Source organism: Gastrolobium bilobum, unplaced genomic scaffold, assembly GCF_033153095.1.
Source record: "Gastrolobium bilobum isolate Gb01-03AN ecotype WA unplaced genomic scaffold, APGP_CSIRO_Gbil_v1 utg15090, whole genome shotgun sequence".
NCBI lineage: Eukaryota > Viridiplantae > Streptophyta > Magnoliopsida > Fabales > Fabaceae > Gastrolobium > Gastrolobium bilobum.
In genome coordinates this window covers 309,132-324,983 of record NW_026898506.1, presented here as the reverse complement: position 1 = coordinate 324,983, position 15,852 = coordinate 309,132, and the positions used below count along the sequence as shown (strand labels likewise).

The 15,852-nt window shown below is 35.8% G+C and overlaps 1 protein-coding gene across 2 annotated transcripts; it reads left to right on the top strand.

Moving 5' to 3' along the window:
- The first annotated feature begins 7,825 nt into the window (after nt 1-7,825).
- LOC133316973 (serine/threonine protein phosphatase 2A 55 kDa regulatory subunit B beta isoform-like) lies at nt 7,826-15,599 on the top strand. 2 transcript variants are annotated; one of them, XM_061518768.1, is made up of 14 exons: nt 7,826-8,261; nt 9,493-9,596; nt 9,766-9,864; nt 9,978-10,097; nt 11,147-11,296; nt 11,520-11,611; nt 11,943-12,061; nt 12,562-12,685; nt 12,816-12,939; nt 13,618-13,686; nt 13,790-13,881; nt 13,985-14,062; nt 14,269-14,336; nt 15,021-15,599. In XM_061518768.1, exons 1-14 carry the CDS (start codon nt 8,141-8,143, stop codon nt 15,155-15,157), a joined length of 1,497 nt encoding a protein of 498 aa, XP_061374752.1. In that variant the 5' UTR covers nt 7,826-8,140; the 3' UTR covers nt 15,158-15,599. The 2 variants fall into 2 exon arrangements, with proteins under 2 accessions (XP_061374752.1, XP_061374751.1); XM_061518767.1 differs by having other exon boundaries at nt 9,463-9,596; nt 11,147-11,299.
- Nucleotides 15,600-15,852: the final 253 nt, after the last annotated feature.

The following is a 15,852-nucleotide window of genomic DNA, read 5'->3' as shown; positions in this document are numbered from 1 at the left end:
TCATGTGACAAGAATATGAGCATAAAGAAATATTTACTTAGTTGGAAAATCAATTTAACACCTCAATTCAAAGGATAGCAAACTGAAATGATCTCGTATCCGAGCGCACGTTATAATTGATTTGTATTGACACCAAAACGATTAACAATCATTCCCTGATAGAATGTTCAAAGATAGGTTGATGATGAGGGTATATGGGAGTTTAAGGGAGTAAGCAATGGAGAAGGAGTCCAGCAGCGATAACAAATATAAGTTACATGGAAGTCCAGCAACAAAGGTCCGGGGAAGTATCAACTCGAAACATTAAATGTACCCATACATTTTTACTAATTATTTTATATCTTCGATGCATTTGAAATATTAAACTTCTCCGACTAGCTTGAAGTACGTCAATTCCACACATGGCCTTGGGCCATCAGAATATCTAACCCAACTCAACCAACAATTTTTTTGAAGGATTGTTTATTTACGAACTAAAGTCTGTCTCTTTTTTCGTCAGAAATCATAATAATAGAACAATGCGTTTAATTATTAAATTATAAGGATAATAACTTCTCCTATAACAAGAGAAGATAAATCTCTCCTGCACACCCATCAAAATCCCGTGTCAATCTTCTTCTTCTTCTTCTTTTTTAAAAATTGGTGGGCCCCACAAGGATTGTCTCTATCACATGAGACACCATTTATTCTGTTGCAAGTGAAGTGTTTCCCCTACATTATATCGACACAATTACGGATGGAAAATATCTCCGACGAAATATTCCATCAATGATGCAATCAGTAATCATTTAAGATTGAATCAGTTAGTGTTTCCATAAAAAAATTGACAGACCATATTCTGTTAATAAATTATGTACATATATTGACTTTGCTAGTGGGGGACGGTGTCAATGAACATCTGGCATAATAAATACCATTAAATATTTTATGTAAGTTGGTTAAAATACTTATTTGGCCAACCTTATATGATTTTGCATTATTAATATTTTTTTATTTAAGACATAAGTTTATATTTACTAAAAGGGTTTATTGTTTCTTCTGCAACAGGAGATGAAGTTACCTCTAACAACCCCAAATCTACGTTGTTCTGAGGTTTGGGTAAATTAATGAAGGGTGTTTTTCTAAAATTCATATAACTAAGAAACAAATAAAATTTCTAAAATATCCTTCATTAATTATCTTAATCCCCAAGACGACGTAATTTTGGAGTTGCTTGAGATAACTTTATTTCCTGTAGCAGGAAAAATACTTTTTCTTTATTAAAAATATGAGTGGATCATCCCATTATATACTTTCACATTTATTTTAGGAAAAAATATTTTTCCTGCAATAGAGGATAAAGTTATCTTCCCCAAATAACATATTTTGGGATTGCAAAAGGTGAGATAAACTCAATAAGTTGCAACCATCCATCCAACGTACATCAAACACATGTGCAACTCAAGGCATTCAAGCGTACATATACATATGCAGCAAGTCAGCAATTGCAGATCAACGTATAGTTGTGGGGACTGTACTCCACCAATGGTATACAACTTAAAGCCATGTGGACCATTCTCCATCAATGGTAATCGACCTTACGGTCAAGTAAAGCCATGAGGGTGCGCTTACCTCAATGGTAATTGATTATATCTCTTAACACGTAAAGCCAAGAGGGGTGATTTTCCTCAATTAATGGTAGTCTTTTAACATAAAGCCATGAGGGGTTATCTCCTCAATGGTAGTTCCTGATCCACCACAACATACACACACGTACACAAATACACAAGGTCACGCAATAGCATTAAATACAATCAAATGAGAGGTCGTATTCTGTGAACCTTCCAGAGAAATATTGTCAATGTGGAAAGTTTAAGGCTTTCAAGTACCCATGTAGTCATGCCTATGCAGCGACATTAAGTGTTCGGCGGAATCCGTTTGGATATGTGGACGATGTGTTCTTGACAGAGAATTTGGTTCATGCATACTCACTTCCGTGGCAGCCAATTGGTAATGAGGCTGCTATTCCACCTTCGGTAAGTCTAGTTATCATACCCGACCGATCTATGTTGCGTGCAAAAGGCCGTCCAAAGTCAACTAGGATACGTAACGAGATGGATGAAGTTGAAGCCAGTCAAAGTCGAATTAAGTGTGGTCTTTGTAAGCTACTTGGGCATAATCGCCTTTCTTGTCCTAATCGTTTACCTAATCAGTGATGCATAGAAACGTTTGTAATCAAAATGATAGTCACTTTTTACGTGGCTTTATTATGTTATGTTATCCCAGTCAAATGTTTCATTAATCTAGTATAGTTGGAAAATAAATAACATGCAAGATAAACTATGTCCAAAAATAAATAACAATCTGTGATACGCATGCAGTCCATGAAATATACATGAATAAAAGTGTCAAACATATATCACTGCCAAAACATGTGATGTCCTAGTACATAACAAACTACGATGGTGGAGGCCATTGCATGTCCCGTGCCTGACGAGGAGGCAAAAATCTGCGTCTAGGAGCTACATGTGGCCCAATGTCGGGATCGGCTGGGCCTGGAACGACATCTCGTACTGCCTCTGGTGCGGACTCTAGCTCATGCTGTGATGCTGGCTCAGGTGCTGGTCCTGTACCAGATGTTGTAACTGGCTATATAAGAGATGACGTAGACGCATGGTAAGCAGGTGGAGTGGCATCTGTAGGCTGAAATGGTTCCCAATCTGGTGTCAAATCTGGCTCCCAATACATATTCTCCATCAGGTCGTCAACATCTCCATGTGACCACGGCTGGTAATCCTGAGTGCTAGTCTCAGCCTGTGTGGTTGGCCCGTAACCAGGTGCGCTGTGGACTGGACTACCCTGATACACTGGCTGACTCTGGGAGTCCATGGGTGGACCATGCGTACCTGTCTGCGAAGGGAAAAATGGCACATCCTGATGCTGAAGAGGACCGTAATAAATGAGTTGAGAATCAAATGTCTGCCCCATCAGGGGCTGAAGTATCCAGACATATCTATGTGTGGCCTAGGGGCATGTATAGGCTCCGGAAGTGGTGCCACTGGCTCTCGACGGCGTCCAAGCCCTCGTCCCTCCTGTCTATGTGAAGGAATATCAAGAGATATCTGAGGCTCATCCTGTGTCTGGGCCGGGGGAGCTTGTGATCCTGGCTCCTCCACCCTGGACGACTCTCTGAATACAAAAATTAAGCGTCCAATCTCCTCATGAACCCATTCTAAACCGAAGGACTCAAAATGCTCAGGAGTAGTCGCGAAGTATAGCATCTCCAGACCATCAATCTACTATAAAAATAAATAATTGCAAGTAAATGTTGAAATTTAACAAGACAGTGTCAATAAATGCAAAAAATAAGCAAGTAGGATCCTGTAGAAAACATACACTACGTCCAATCTTCGCCGCCCTCCTAGATACATAATGCTTGCCTCGTAGCCGATACCAATCCATATACTTGTGGTTTGGTGACATCAGCCTTGCCAATGGGGGAGACAGCTGACCTATGTGTTCAACCCTTATCTGCCATCTATGTATAAATGGTCTGAGCTTAACTTGCCAGTTATCAGGCCATGTACCTCAAAGCGTGTGATCATGAACCCCTTTGAGCTTTCTAGGCCTCAAAGGGATCGGCTGGTCCAAACCAAACTGTCTCAAGCATCTATCTAGTTGGCACTGCTCAACCGTATGAAAACATATGATCGGTGTCCTAGCCAACCAAAGATATCGCCCATCTGCAGGTATGTCCAAGAAATGATAGTCTTCGTACGGCTGCCAAACAACCGACAAAAAATATGATGAATTTCCATAACGTATTAATTTGGCAGCAAGAGAAAATAATAATCATAATTTCTCCAAAAAAATATAACATACCTCGTCCCTAGTCAACGTGTCTAGAGTCCCCTGATATAGAAGCTGATGTTGTGGTTTAAAGCGGGCTAAACCATTAAACCTGTTAGGCAAGATGAAAATATGCAAGATTATTAATAATTTGTTACAGATAAATTACAGTATCATTCTTAAACAAATGACACATACCGGTGCCCGAAGTGCCACTCTGGGTGAGTAGGCTGAGGAAGAGAAGGAGCAATAGGAGGAAATCTGGTCCACGCCCATATCTGGAGCAGTATATGACATCCACCCATGTCTGATCTGCGCGGGTCAAGAAGCTCGCATAATTGTCTAAACAAATGTGCGAGAACAGCAGATCCCCAACTGTATTGTCCAATGTCATCAAAACCTCCTGCAAGCAACGCAATGTAGCGACATCCGACGACGCTACCTCCAGATTTGTCACATAGAAGCCATGATCCCAACATACGCGCAATGTGTGCCTTAGTAAAAAATATAACCTGTTGTGGGTCCGCAGAAGCTGCAGCCCAATGCGCATAATGTCTGTCTAAATACGCGAGCTTAACATCCCCGTACGACTGTTCTAAAATGAGCGGGGCGTGACCAAGCACCTCTCCGCATAGGATTCGCCAGTTGGTGGATGTAGCACCCGTAACCACTTTCCCATCAGTCGGCAATCCCAATATAGCCGCAACATCCTGCAACGCAATGGTCATCTCGCCCTGCGTCATGTGGAACGTATGTGTCTCTGGTCTCCACCTCTCCACCAGAGCACTGATCAGCATGGGATCAATCTGAAATAATAGCAGACATTTATTATCAAAATAAACTTGCTTAAGCATACACTTAGTTTATAACATTTATTATTAAATTAAAACTCACATGACCGGTACTTTCTTATATGCGTACCTGAATATGCCGCATGCGGGCGACATATAGGAAGCCAGCCTGCTGCAGGTAGTCTGCCACGACACCAAGAATAGCATCAAGAGATGGACCCCCCTTGACAACACTGTGTCGAGTCTTGCACTTGCGACACTTCTCCTCGTTCCACACAACCTGTGAAACGTGTGTGCGCTGCGTGCGCCTCCTAAGTACGTCCCACCTGTATGGTCCTGGAAGCACATGGGTCCTGGGATCTGAAGGCTCGGCCTGAGTCTCAGTATCGGATGTAGACCGAGTTGACTCCGACGATGACGAGTCAGCCATAATAGTGTACTATACACAATAATAAATTAATTGGTTTCATTAATATATTCAAAAGTCATTACATTAATTACATGTGTTACAAAAATTAACTAATTACATGTGTTACAAAAAATATTAATTTACATGTGTAAAAAAAATTTAATTACTTGTGTAACAAAAAATATTAAATTACATTTGTTACAAAAAAATGGCAATTTACATGTGTTAACAAAAATATTAAATTACATTACCTACGAAAAAGATTCAGTTAAATGTGTACAATATTCCTATGTCACTAATATATTTCACAATCACTATTGTATTTCACAATCACTATTGTATTTCTAAGTTACTATTATATTCCTAGGGTTTAAGACACTACTTTAACATATTCCTAGATCACTATAATAACAATTATATGCGCAACACCTTAAATTACTATTATAACATGTATCATCTTATAAATAACAATTTGATAAAATAAATATGAAGACTTACTTGTTCGACAGGGCTTTGCGCGCAAAATGCTCCACAAATAATCTAGAGAGAAGGCAGAGCAACTTTAGAGAGAAGTTAGAGAGAAGGTGTGAGATGGAAAAGTGGAAATTTTGGGGGTTTTATAGGAAATTCACGCCTGGATTGGGCGTGAATTGTCACGCCTCCTTTGGGCGTGAATGACTGCAATAGATTCGAAATTAGTTTCCATACTGCAACCTATTCGTAATTAATTATTAAAAGTGTAATATTTAAATTTTTTTGCCCCGAACTAAAAAATCGATAATCAAAAATTAAAAAATCAAAAGCCGAAAATAAACCCCGCATATTTTAATTGGATTGGATCGATTTTCGGTTGGTTGGTGAAAACCAATCCAATGTGTTATGTATTTATTGTTTTTGAAAGATGGTGACTACTGACTTGTAATTTTGTTGTTTTGTAAACTTGGATCTTGAATGCTATTGATAGCAAACTATCTCCTTTTTTTTTTCTGTTATCTGTTATTCTATTTTCTTTTCACTCTTCATGAGTTTGAAGACTTATTTTAATTTGAAGACTTGAATTTTGCAGTAGTTTATAATTTTGTATGGCTTTATTTTGATATAACTAGTGATTTGTATGGCTAAAATTTTAGGCTTTTCGAAAAATTAAAAACAGATCCAATCCAAACCGAATAAAATTGGATTAGATTGGATGAAATTCAAAAAATAATTTCAAACTGAATAGATGGTTAAATGATCAAAATAAAGGGATTAGACCGTATAATTTTTGCTTCAAAATCGATCTAATTCAGACCGCGAACATCCTTACTATGAGTGTATAACATAAGATATTTTTCTTATATAACATGTGACTTATATTTCGCTAAAAAAATTATCTTTAACATGATTTAATTTTGGGTTTTAGTAATCTCATGTTGTAGGAGAGTGTTATCTTCTACCATAGACACAATTATGGATGTGGCCCACTCACTTATAAAAAATAAAAAATTATAAATTAAACTACACGGAAATCAATGGGTGTGTAAGAAAAAAATGTTATCTTATGTTGCATAAGAATAATATTTCCCTTTAATTTTCGTTAAAATGTAGTTAGTTTATGCCCAAACCACTGCAGAAGATAACGTTTTTTTTAGTTAAAAAGTTTGTATCCTCTTCGTAATCTCTAGAGTTTGTTCTTTCCCTTTTGGATTTTGCTTTAGCTGAAGTATCTTTCTGATTAACAAAGAAAAACAGGGTTACAAGACAGAATAAAGAATCGTAATCTTCATCGTGATATACACCAATCTTCAACTCAACCACATAAATAGATTAAAGGTTTAAAAGTGAGAAAACCATGGGGAAAATTAAAGAGCGAAAAAAGCCAAAGAATACACGTCGCAGTCCTCATGTATGCATCACCTCGTTTTCTTTTAGTTATAAGACAAAATAAATATTCCGAAATAGGAGTAAAAAATATTTGTTCTTTTAAATTAAAATAATATTAGTTACTTTCTTCTCGTATCTTTTTTTCTTACTTGAAAAGACACAATTTTGTTATCAAAAAAAAAAAAAAGACACAATTTTATGTCATTAAAAGTACAAATACTAAACCCGAAATAGAAAATATAAAATAAAAGAAAAAGAACAATTGGACTGAAAAATGGATATTGTTTAATTTGTTTCATACTTCAAAATATAGTTATAGAATTTGGGTTAGAGTCCTAAAGTTCGATAATGATCCAACAGTTTGATCTGAAAAGCTTAATCAGGTAATTTTTGTTTTCAAAATACAAAATTGTTAAGTTTTCAAATTAATCAGATAATTGGATTAGCCCTCCTTTTTTTGAATCCAATTCCAGAAACTCAGGTAATCGAATCTGTTCTGATTTTACACTTATGCTCCACAGTTTTTTTTTTTTATTTTTTTAAGTATTTTTCATATTACAAGAGATAATTTTATTTTTTACATATATATATGGAGTCTATATTTTTTTTTCTCTTATTTTTATATGGCCTCACATAACCATTTTTATGTGAGTGAGAGATAAACTTATCTCCAATAATATAAGGAAAAATATTTCTCCGATCACTTATAAAGTTATCTCCGGTGAGCTCAAAACGACATCGTTTTGAATAAAAAAATTATAATGATAAAGACTAATATAACCTTGCAATATATTAGAATGATGAAGAAATATTTTACCCATAATATAATATAAAAAATATTAATCTCATATTATCATTAATAAACATAAATTTCGTATAAAGAAATCTTATAATAGTAATATTCCGAGGGCAAATCAACACACTGGAAAGTGTAAACAACAAATAGCAACGCCTACGACGAATTTCTTTCTCCGTCATTTTCATTATTCACAGGGAAGAAGAAGAAGAAGAAGAAAGAGGAGATAAAACCAAAAAAGAAAAAAGAAAAAAAAGGGGAGAGAGAGAGAGAGAGAAGGAAAATTGAAGATTGAATCTCATCGATATCACTTATGTTGAACAGGGATGAGTAACAGAAATTGTAGTGTGGGTTGAAATGGACGACGACGTTTCATCCTGCGTGTGAAGTGGTTGGCATACTCTTGGATCGGTTGGTTTCGCATTGATTTCCGATTTTCTGAAACAAACGAAAATGAACGGAGGTAGTGGCGGCGTCGGAATCGGACCGCCGGCGCCGGCGGTGCCACAGCCGCTCGAGTGGAATTTCTCCCAAGTGTTCGGTGAAAGGACGGCCGGCGAAGAAGTTCAGGAAGGTATGCTATTCCCCCTATTGCTACCCCTATTCTGATCACAATTCATACGCTGTTTGTTTTTTCCATTGCGAACTCGTATCGTGTAACTATGCATATACCGTTCTATACGCCGTTTCAGCACTTTCAGCTTTATATTTTGTTGTTTTTTCTAGAGATTGGACTTGAGACTTTGGAGCTTAAATTGTTTTGTTTAACAGTTACTTTGTTAGGTTCGTTAATTCATGCTGAAATTGGCTAATTCTCTCTCTTAAATTGGGTCTTCAGTTTTATAGGATAGGGTGATTGCTTATTCATTTGTAGGAGCTTGAGTTAGGTTTATTTGGTTGCGGGTTGGACTCGTTCCATCGTGATGATTCTGTGCTCTTGTGTGCTGGGTACCATTCATCGAGTGGAAAAAGATACTGGTGGGTGGGTGACTTTGTATGTGGGTGGGTTTCAAAGCACTTGCATATATTGCTTTTGCTTAGGCATAAACTGAACGGACTTTGAAATATTTCAACTGTGTTGTTTTTATTATTGTGTTTTGCAAAAAGAGTAATTCCCAATCTCCGATAACACATAGTTACTGTGTTTCTTTCTAAAATGGTAGGAGTTATTGAAAATTTAATATTATTTTGATCGTTCATCTGCTTGCTACAAACTTGGTCCGTTTTGAACAGTGTTTGGGGGCAGATTTAGTGGGAAGAAGTGAAAGAAAAGGAACCGAGAAAGTTTACCACAAAAAAAAAATTGAAAAGGAAGAAACATTGAGTGGGTGTCAAGGAAAATTGATGACCTATTTAATCTAAGATTTGAAGTTGGTTTGGTCATCGTACTTATTAATGTTTACTGGGTAAAATAGCTTGATTACAATTCACAGTTGTTCCCAGTATATGATGTTCCATGATTTTCATGAATTTATCAAATTCTATATTTCAATATTTCGTGCTATCAGTTGTAAAATATAATCCCTACTTTGTACATTAAATTGCTATTATTTGGCCTTGATGGTTGCCCTGTTTCATGGTGTTCGCAGATATTTTGATCTGCCGTCATATTTGTAGGTTCCTTAGTTGTAAATAGTTTTGATAAATGTTGAGGGTTGTAATCACTACTTCACCTCGCATTGCATGCAGATAATAACTACTGCTGATGTGGAGAAGTCCATCAACAATAGAGTCAATATTTAGTTTACATTATGAGCGTGTTTGTGCTATTGCAGTGTCAGCTCATCTGTCCCCTGTGTGTGCAGTTGATATCATATCTGCAATCGAATTTGACAGAACTGGGAACCACCTTGCTACTGGAGATCGTGGTGGTCGAGTTGTTTTATTTGAAAGAACAGATACAACAGATGTAAGTCATTTAACTGCTTCTCGTTATATTGCCCCCCTCCCCCTCCCCCTCCCCCTCCCCCTCCCCCTTTGAGTAAAAGCTTTAAACCACATAGTGGGGAAAGGATTTTGTTGTTGTTTGTTTTACCTAGCGTTACCATATGGTTATTCATATTATGAAAATCATCTAGCACGGGGGAGACCGGAAAGATTTAGAGCAGATGGATTATTCGACCAATCGACATCCCGAGTTTCGTTACAAAACTGAGTTTCAGAGCCATGAACCAGAGGTATCATCTTTCTCCAGTACACTGATTATTGTTTGTTGTACAGATTCATCTTACTTTGAACTGCAATCTTGATCTCAACTAATTTTTCCATCTATTTGTGTTTTTGAATTCAGTTTGACTATCTTAAGAGTTTAGAAATCGAGGAGAAAATCAATAAAATCAGATGGAACCAGACAGCCAACGGGGCGCTCTTTCTTCTCTCTACAAATGACAAAACCATTAAATTTTGGAAGGTGGTTTGGTTGCTTTACAAATTATTAAATTTTTAAAACTGCAATTTTCTCGGTGAACTTCTCCTTGATACTTTAATTGCCTTGATGAGTTTTTAACTGACAAAGATTATCTTTGTATTTCTAAACATAATAGGCTGCATTACTTTTATTATATTTGCTGTATGGTATGAGGTAGTCAACTTCAAAATTTAGAAGATATTCCTGAGGTAGTCATATACATGGAAGATTAGACATCATCTAAAGAGTTGGTTATGAATCTTTTGATGCTTTTACATAATCTCATGCCTTGTTATATAATTATTATGATAATGTATAGTTGTGATAATAAAATTATTATTTTCAGCACTAATCAGCAGTCATTGATATTTGTCACGTACTCTGGTTCAAATTTAGCCATCTTCATGAAATTTTGTCATACTGTACTATTACCCTCTTTCTTTTGTGTGTGTGTGTGTTTTTTTTTTTTTTTTTGGGGGGGGGGTGAGGATTGTTTTATCCATGTTGCCATTGCTTGCATGTTGGATGATGAATTCATGAAAATCTAGAAAACTATTTGTTCTTTGCAAAACATAACAAATTTAGGATAAAGGCATTTATTACAACTGATAACAACCGAAAGAGTTTTTGATAAAATCTTATCCTGCTTGTTGGATAACACTAGTTTTGTTATTTGCTTGGTGTCTGAGAAACTAGGACTCCTAGACATGCCTTTGGTGGTCCCACTTAGGTTTATAGTTCTGTTTTAATTGTTGGTTAGCCTTAACCACACCTAGGGTGATTGACTTATGATCTTATTAATGGGTTATCCAGTCAGAGGTTTATCCCAATCCTATTATTTGACAGACAAATGTTATGATATAGTTGTTTTATATGTTTATAAAGTGTAATAATTATTAGATACCATGTAGAATAGATATTTGATTCTGATGACCTAGAAAAGGTGCACCTGGGAAAAGTTTCATAAAGTATCATTATATTAGAAAGTTTTTATTGATGGACATTTTTTATACTGTAATGGTCATTTTCTCACTGTTTCCGTGGTGGGACAGGTCCAAGACAAGAAGGTGAAGAAAGTGTGTCACATGGATGCCACTAAATCTCATGCTATGGGAAATGGTCTCCTTGTTGATTCAAGTACATCCAACAGTTATAAGCCCTATACGGCGAATGGGAGTGTTCAGTCCCTACACTTTCCTGTTGTGGTAGTACCTGTTCCAATGCTAATTCTGGCATGATGTTACTTTGGAACTTAGATTTGAAAATTTATATGTTCTGAACTTAGTTGTTGGATCGTGGAATTGTGCTTTTTTGGAATTAAGTTGGTATTTCTTCTAAAAGTTATAAGCTGTAGGAAAGCAATCCGTCTGACATGTATATGGTGTTTAACTGACATCTTTTCATGACTAAATGTTGCAAAATCAGGTGACCAGTCATGAGACAAACCCTGTGGCAAGATGTCGAAGAATCTATGCTCATGCCCATGACTATCATATCAATTCTATCTCAAACAATAGGTTAATGTTCTTAATGACATCTTTGTTGTATCTTTCTAGTTTGTCTAAAATTCCTTCATTTTTCTTTCTTTAGTGAATTTATAGTTCTAGTTTCTTTCCGTTTATTTCATTGAAGTGGGAAAATTTGCTATGCATGCAGTTGACAAATTCCTTACATGGATGTGAATCATAGAGCAATGTGATTTTTTGGCTGTTTCAGTTAGTTTAAAGTCTTTCTGCCCATTTGTTTAATGTTGCTGCATACTTCAATATCTAGGAAGCATGGTTTTTCCTTGTTAAAAATGACCACTTATCTATCCCTATTTATTTCTCCCCCTTTTTTGTTTTGTAGTGATGGTGAAACTTTTATATCAGCAGATGACCTTCGAATAAATCTTTGGAACCTAGAAATTAGCAATCAAAGTTTTAATATCGTTGACGTCAAGCCTGCAAACATGGAGGATCTAACTGGTAGAATTTACAGTGGTCTGAATAGCATTCTTTTGTTTAAATGAGTGTTCAATTGTTTATTATTTTAAACTGTTTTTTGGAAACTCTTTTTGTAAAATATTTCTGAACAGTATAGAGACGCACTCTGTCTGTTGTTTCTGCTTTCTTTGTTATCTAGTCTATATTAATGTACTTTTGCTTTTATCTTTTTGGATTTATACTGGGGGAGTTTGGTGAGGAACAAGCCAACACAATTATCAATATTTGTATCATTTTCTATAATGATATTACTAGTTGTTGTTCAGTGGAGTCAATTCGGTACTTGGTGCGTTTTTGGTAAAGCCTAATTTTCGGGAATAACATCTCTCCTTTTTTTCAAAAGCTCTATCCGTAAATTTTTTTATATGCTATTTTGAACACAAAATAAGGTAATTCAAATACACACTTAAGTTTGTGATTTTTGTGTAAACGACTTGATAGATGTGCTCATTTTTTTATTTATTTTTATTTGATATGTTCAGAGGTGATCACTTCAGCAGAATTTCATCCTACTCATTGCAGCACGCTTGCATACAGTAGCTCTAAAGGTTCTATCCGTCTTATCGATATGCGGCAGTCAGCTTTATGTGATACTCATAGCAAATTGTAAAATTCTTTATTTCTTTTTTTGTTTATTCTTTTGCCCCCTTTATTCTGTGTATTTCTGTTAGTATTTACATGCACATGTGCCCATATGGGCCGCATGTTTTATGCTTACTACTTTTTATTCTTACAGATTTGAGGAACATGAGGCACCTGTTTCAAAATCTTTTTTCACTGAAATAATTGCGTCAATCTCTGATATCAAGTTTTCGAAGGATGGAAGACATATACTTAGTCGTGACTACATGACTCTTAAGGTTGATTTCTTTATGACTGTTGCTTTGATTTAGTTTTCTATCATAATTCAAGAGGATATGTCTTAAATGTAGATGAGAGAATGTAACCAACCAAATTTAAATAAGACTGGCTTCTTATCAGCTGGCTTTTGTGACTCAAATAGATGTCGTATGTTCATTATTAGCTGAATTTTTCTTTTACAAAGTCATTTTGGTCCAAATCTATGTATTGGTCTTTACTAATTATTGGCAAACTCTAATATCATCTGAACAGTAGCATGCACAAGTCATATTGTACGAATATTGCAACTTCTACAGGAAATCACATTGTCTTTTCTGTTTGTGTTGACTGCACGGAATAGCTCTGCTTGATCTGACTTATGATTATTAGGAATGCTTATTTTTATGACGATAAAGACAAGTGTAAATGACTAAAAAATTTTCTATTGAACTCTATCACTAATCAGTGATTTTTGACTGGGAATTATTTGTCTTATGATTAACGGATTTTGGAGTACTTATATAATATGGACTCCATTGCTTGTTTATACCAAGATCATATCCAGTTTATATTATTTACAATTCATGTTGGTTACATGTGTTACTTTGGGACGGCAATAATTTGATGTTTGCTCCTATAAGATTTTTTTTAGTTATATTCTCACTCCCCTCTCTCTCTCTCTCACTCACTCATTTCAGTTATGGGACATAAATATGGATTCCGGTCCTGTTGCTACTTTCCAGGTTCATGAATATTTAAGGCCGAAGGTGACTAATTTTTTTTTTGGAAGTTTGGATGACTACAAATGCATCTGAAGCATTTATGGTACCATGTAATGAAATGTCCATGTTTTTTTAATACCTTTGTCAGCTCTGTGATTTATATGAAAATGATTCCATCTTCGATAAATTTGAGTGCTGTCTTAGTGGAGATGGACTCCGAGTGGCAACAGGTTCATACAGGTCTGGTTTATATATGTTTACCCACTGAATTTTTTATACCATATTTACTAAGCTTAAATGCCTGTTTTAATCTGGAAAATTCTATTCCTTTCTATGATTTCAGCAATCTGTTCCGCGTGTTTGGCTGTTCTGAAGGCAGCACAGAAACAACAACTCTTGAAGCCACCAAGAATCCGATGAGGTATATTCTAATATTGATGCTATTGAATTTGTATAAAAAGTAGAACTACTGCTCTTCAGTTTAACCAGATCAACGAAGTTCTGCTGCAGGAGACCTGAGGAAAAAAGTTATGTTTCCAATTGATCAGTATTTTGCTGGCTGTCCGCAGAGCTCTTAACTTTTTCATCTTGATTTGATGTATCTCAACCGTTTTGGTGTAATTTCAGGAGACAAGTTCAAACTCCGCAGAAGCCTTCTAGATCTCTAGGCACCCTTCCCCGTGTTCTCAGGAGAGGTATGTCTTTTAGTGAACATTTACTGCATTTGGATGCAAGGTCTGGTGTATATTGTCTAAACTTGGTTTGGATATTGACCGCCCCTACTGCAGTGTTGAATACAAATTTTTATATAGCTGTATGAAATCATTATTAGTAAAATTTATTTTGATTATCTCTTATTTCCTTCTTAACTTAATTACATTAAGGAGTAGTTGGGTGAATGCTGAATAATTATGAGATCCATTCTTGTTTCTATAGCTAGGACAACTATAAAGAACTACTTCAAACCCAAAACCTTAAGGCATTAGGTGATGTTAAATTAATTATTTTGTATCTCTCTAACACACCTCCTCACGCAAGAGCTAAAAAGTCTTGAAGAGAGGATATTGCACAAGTCCATTTTTTGGTCTGTCTTGTGCCACCTGAAAGTGGGGGCGGTGAAAATCGAACTCGTGACCTCGTGGTCACTGAAGCTCTAATACCATAACTTCAACCCAAAACCTTAAAGCATTGAGTGAGGCTAAATTAATTATTTTGAATCTCTCTAACAACAACATCGAACTGGTATATTATAATACTTTGCTAGTCAACTTGTATTTGGAGAACCATGTTTATCTTATGGCATCTGTAATTTCCTAATTATTTAGACCATGGATCTTCCCCTGAACTCTACTCCTCTTTCACCATGACTATAATAAAAGGCACAGATAATTCTGGAGCTGATACAAATGGGAATACCTTCGATTTCACGACAAAGTTGCTTCATTTAGCATGGCATCCGACTGAAAACTCACTCGCCTGCGCTGCTTCAAATAGCCTTTACATGTATTATGCATAAAAGTCTCCTGGGAATTAATACAGCTGCTATAGGAGGATCATAAGTTAACGTTGCATGTGATGGAAGCTGCTTTCCTTCTCGCATCACAGATTACGTGCACTGGGGTCATTCCAACACACTCATTTGTGGAACTCAGATCATGACCTACTCATACTTTTATTATAGTCTGACGCCACGATAATTGGAATATTAGAAAAATGACTGGCCTGAGCCTCTCTACTCAGATGGGAAGTCGATGCTAATTATTATTATTTTTTCTCATATGTAACCACAATTTTTATTTGCGTTTTGGGTCAAAGAAAATGTAATATATGCTTTATTGCAATTGAGGCTGTTAATAGCGCCACTTGGTTTAGTTAGAGCGAAGAGCTTTTGTGGCGACTTTATTTGTATTATCTGCCAACCTAAAGGAGTTATAAGGCTTGTAATTTTATAGCTGCTTTCCTGTTTTCTTCTCTTTCAGCTCCCACTTTCTGTTTTGGGGGGATTTTATTATTTTAACCTGTTTAAGTAACATGATTAATTTAGTTTAGTTAGATAAATGATTATTTATATCATTTCTAATAAGTGGTTAAACTAGTTTGATAAATAGTTAAGAGTACTTTTTTTAATGGTATTCACATGTAAAGTGAGTTATGCAATATTTATTATTTATTAATTATATTTAATGGATTTTTAATTTTTTATAATAACAT

Excerpts from the sequence above, each read along its gene's own strand:
- LOC133316973 (XM_061518767.1), top strand. The coding sequence starts at position 8,141 with ATGAACGGAGGTAGTGGCGGCGTCGGAATCGGACCGCCGGCGCCGGCG. Across the intron at positions 12,940-13,617 it reads GTGACTACATGACTCTTAAG|TTATGGGACATAAATATGGA; the intron begins GTTGATTTCTTT and ends CACTCATTTCAG. Across the intron at positions 13,882-13,984 it reads GTGGCAACAGGTTCATACAG|CAATCTGTTCCGCGTGTTTG; the intron begins GTCTGGTTTATA and ends CTATGATTTCAG.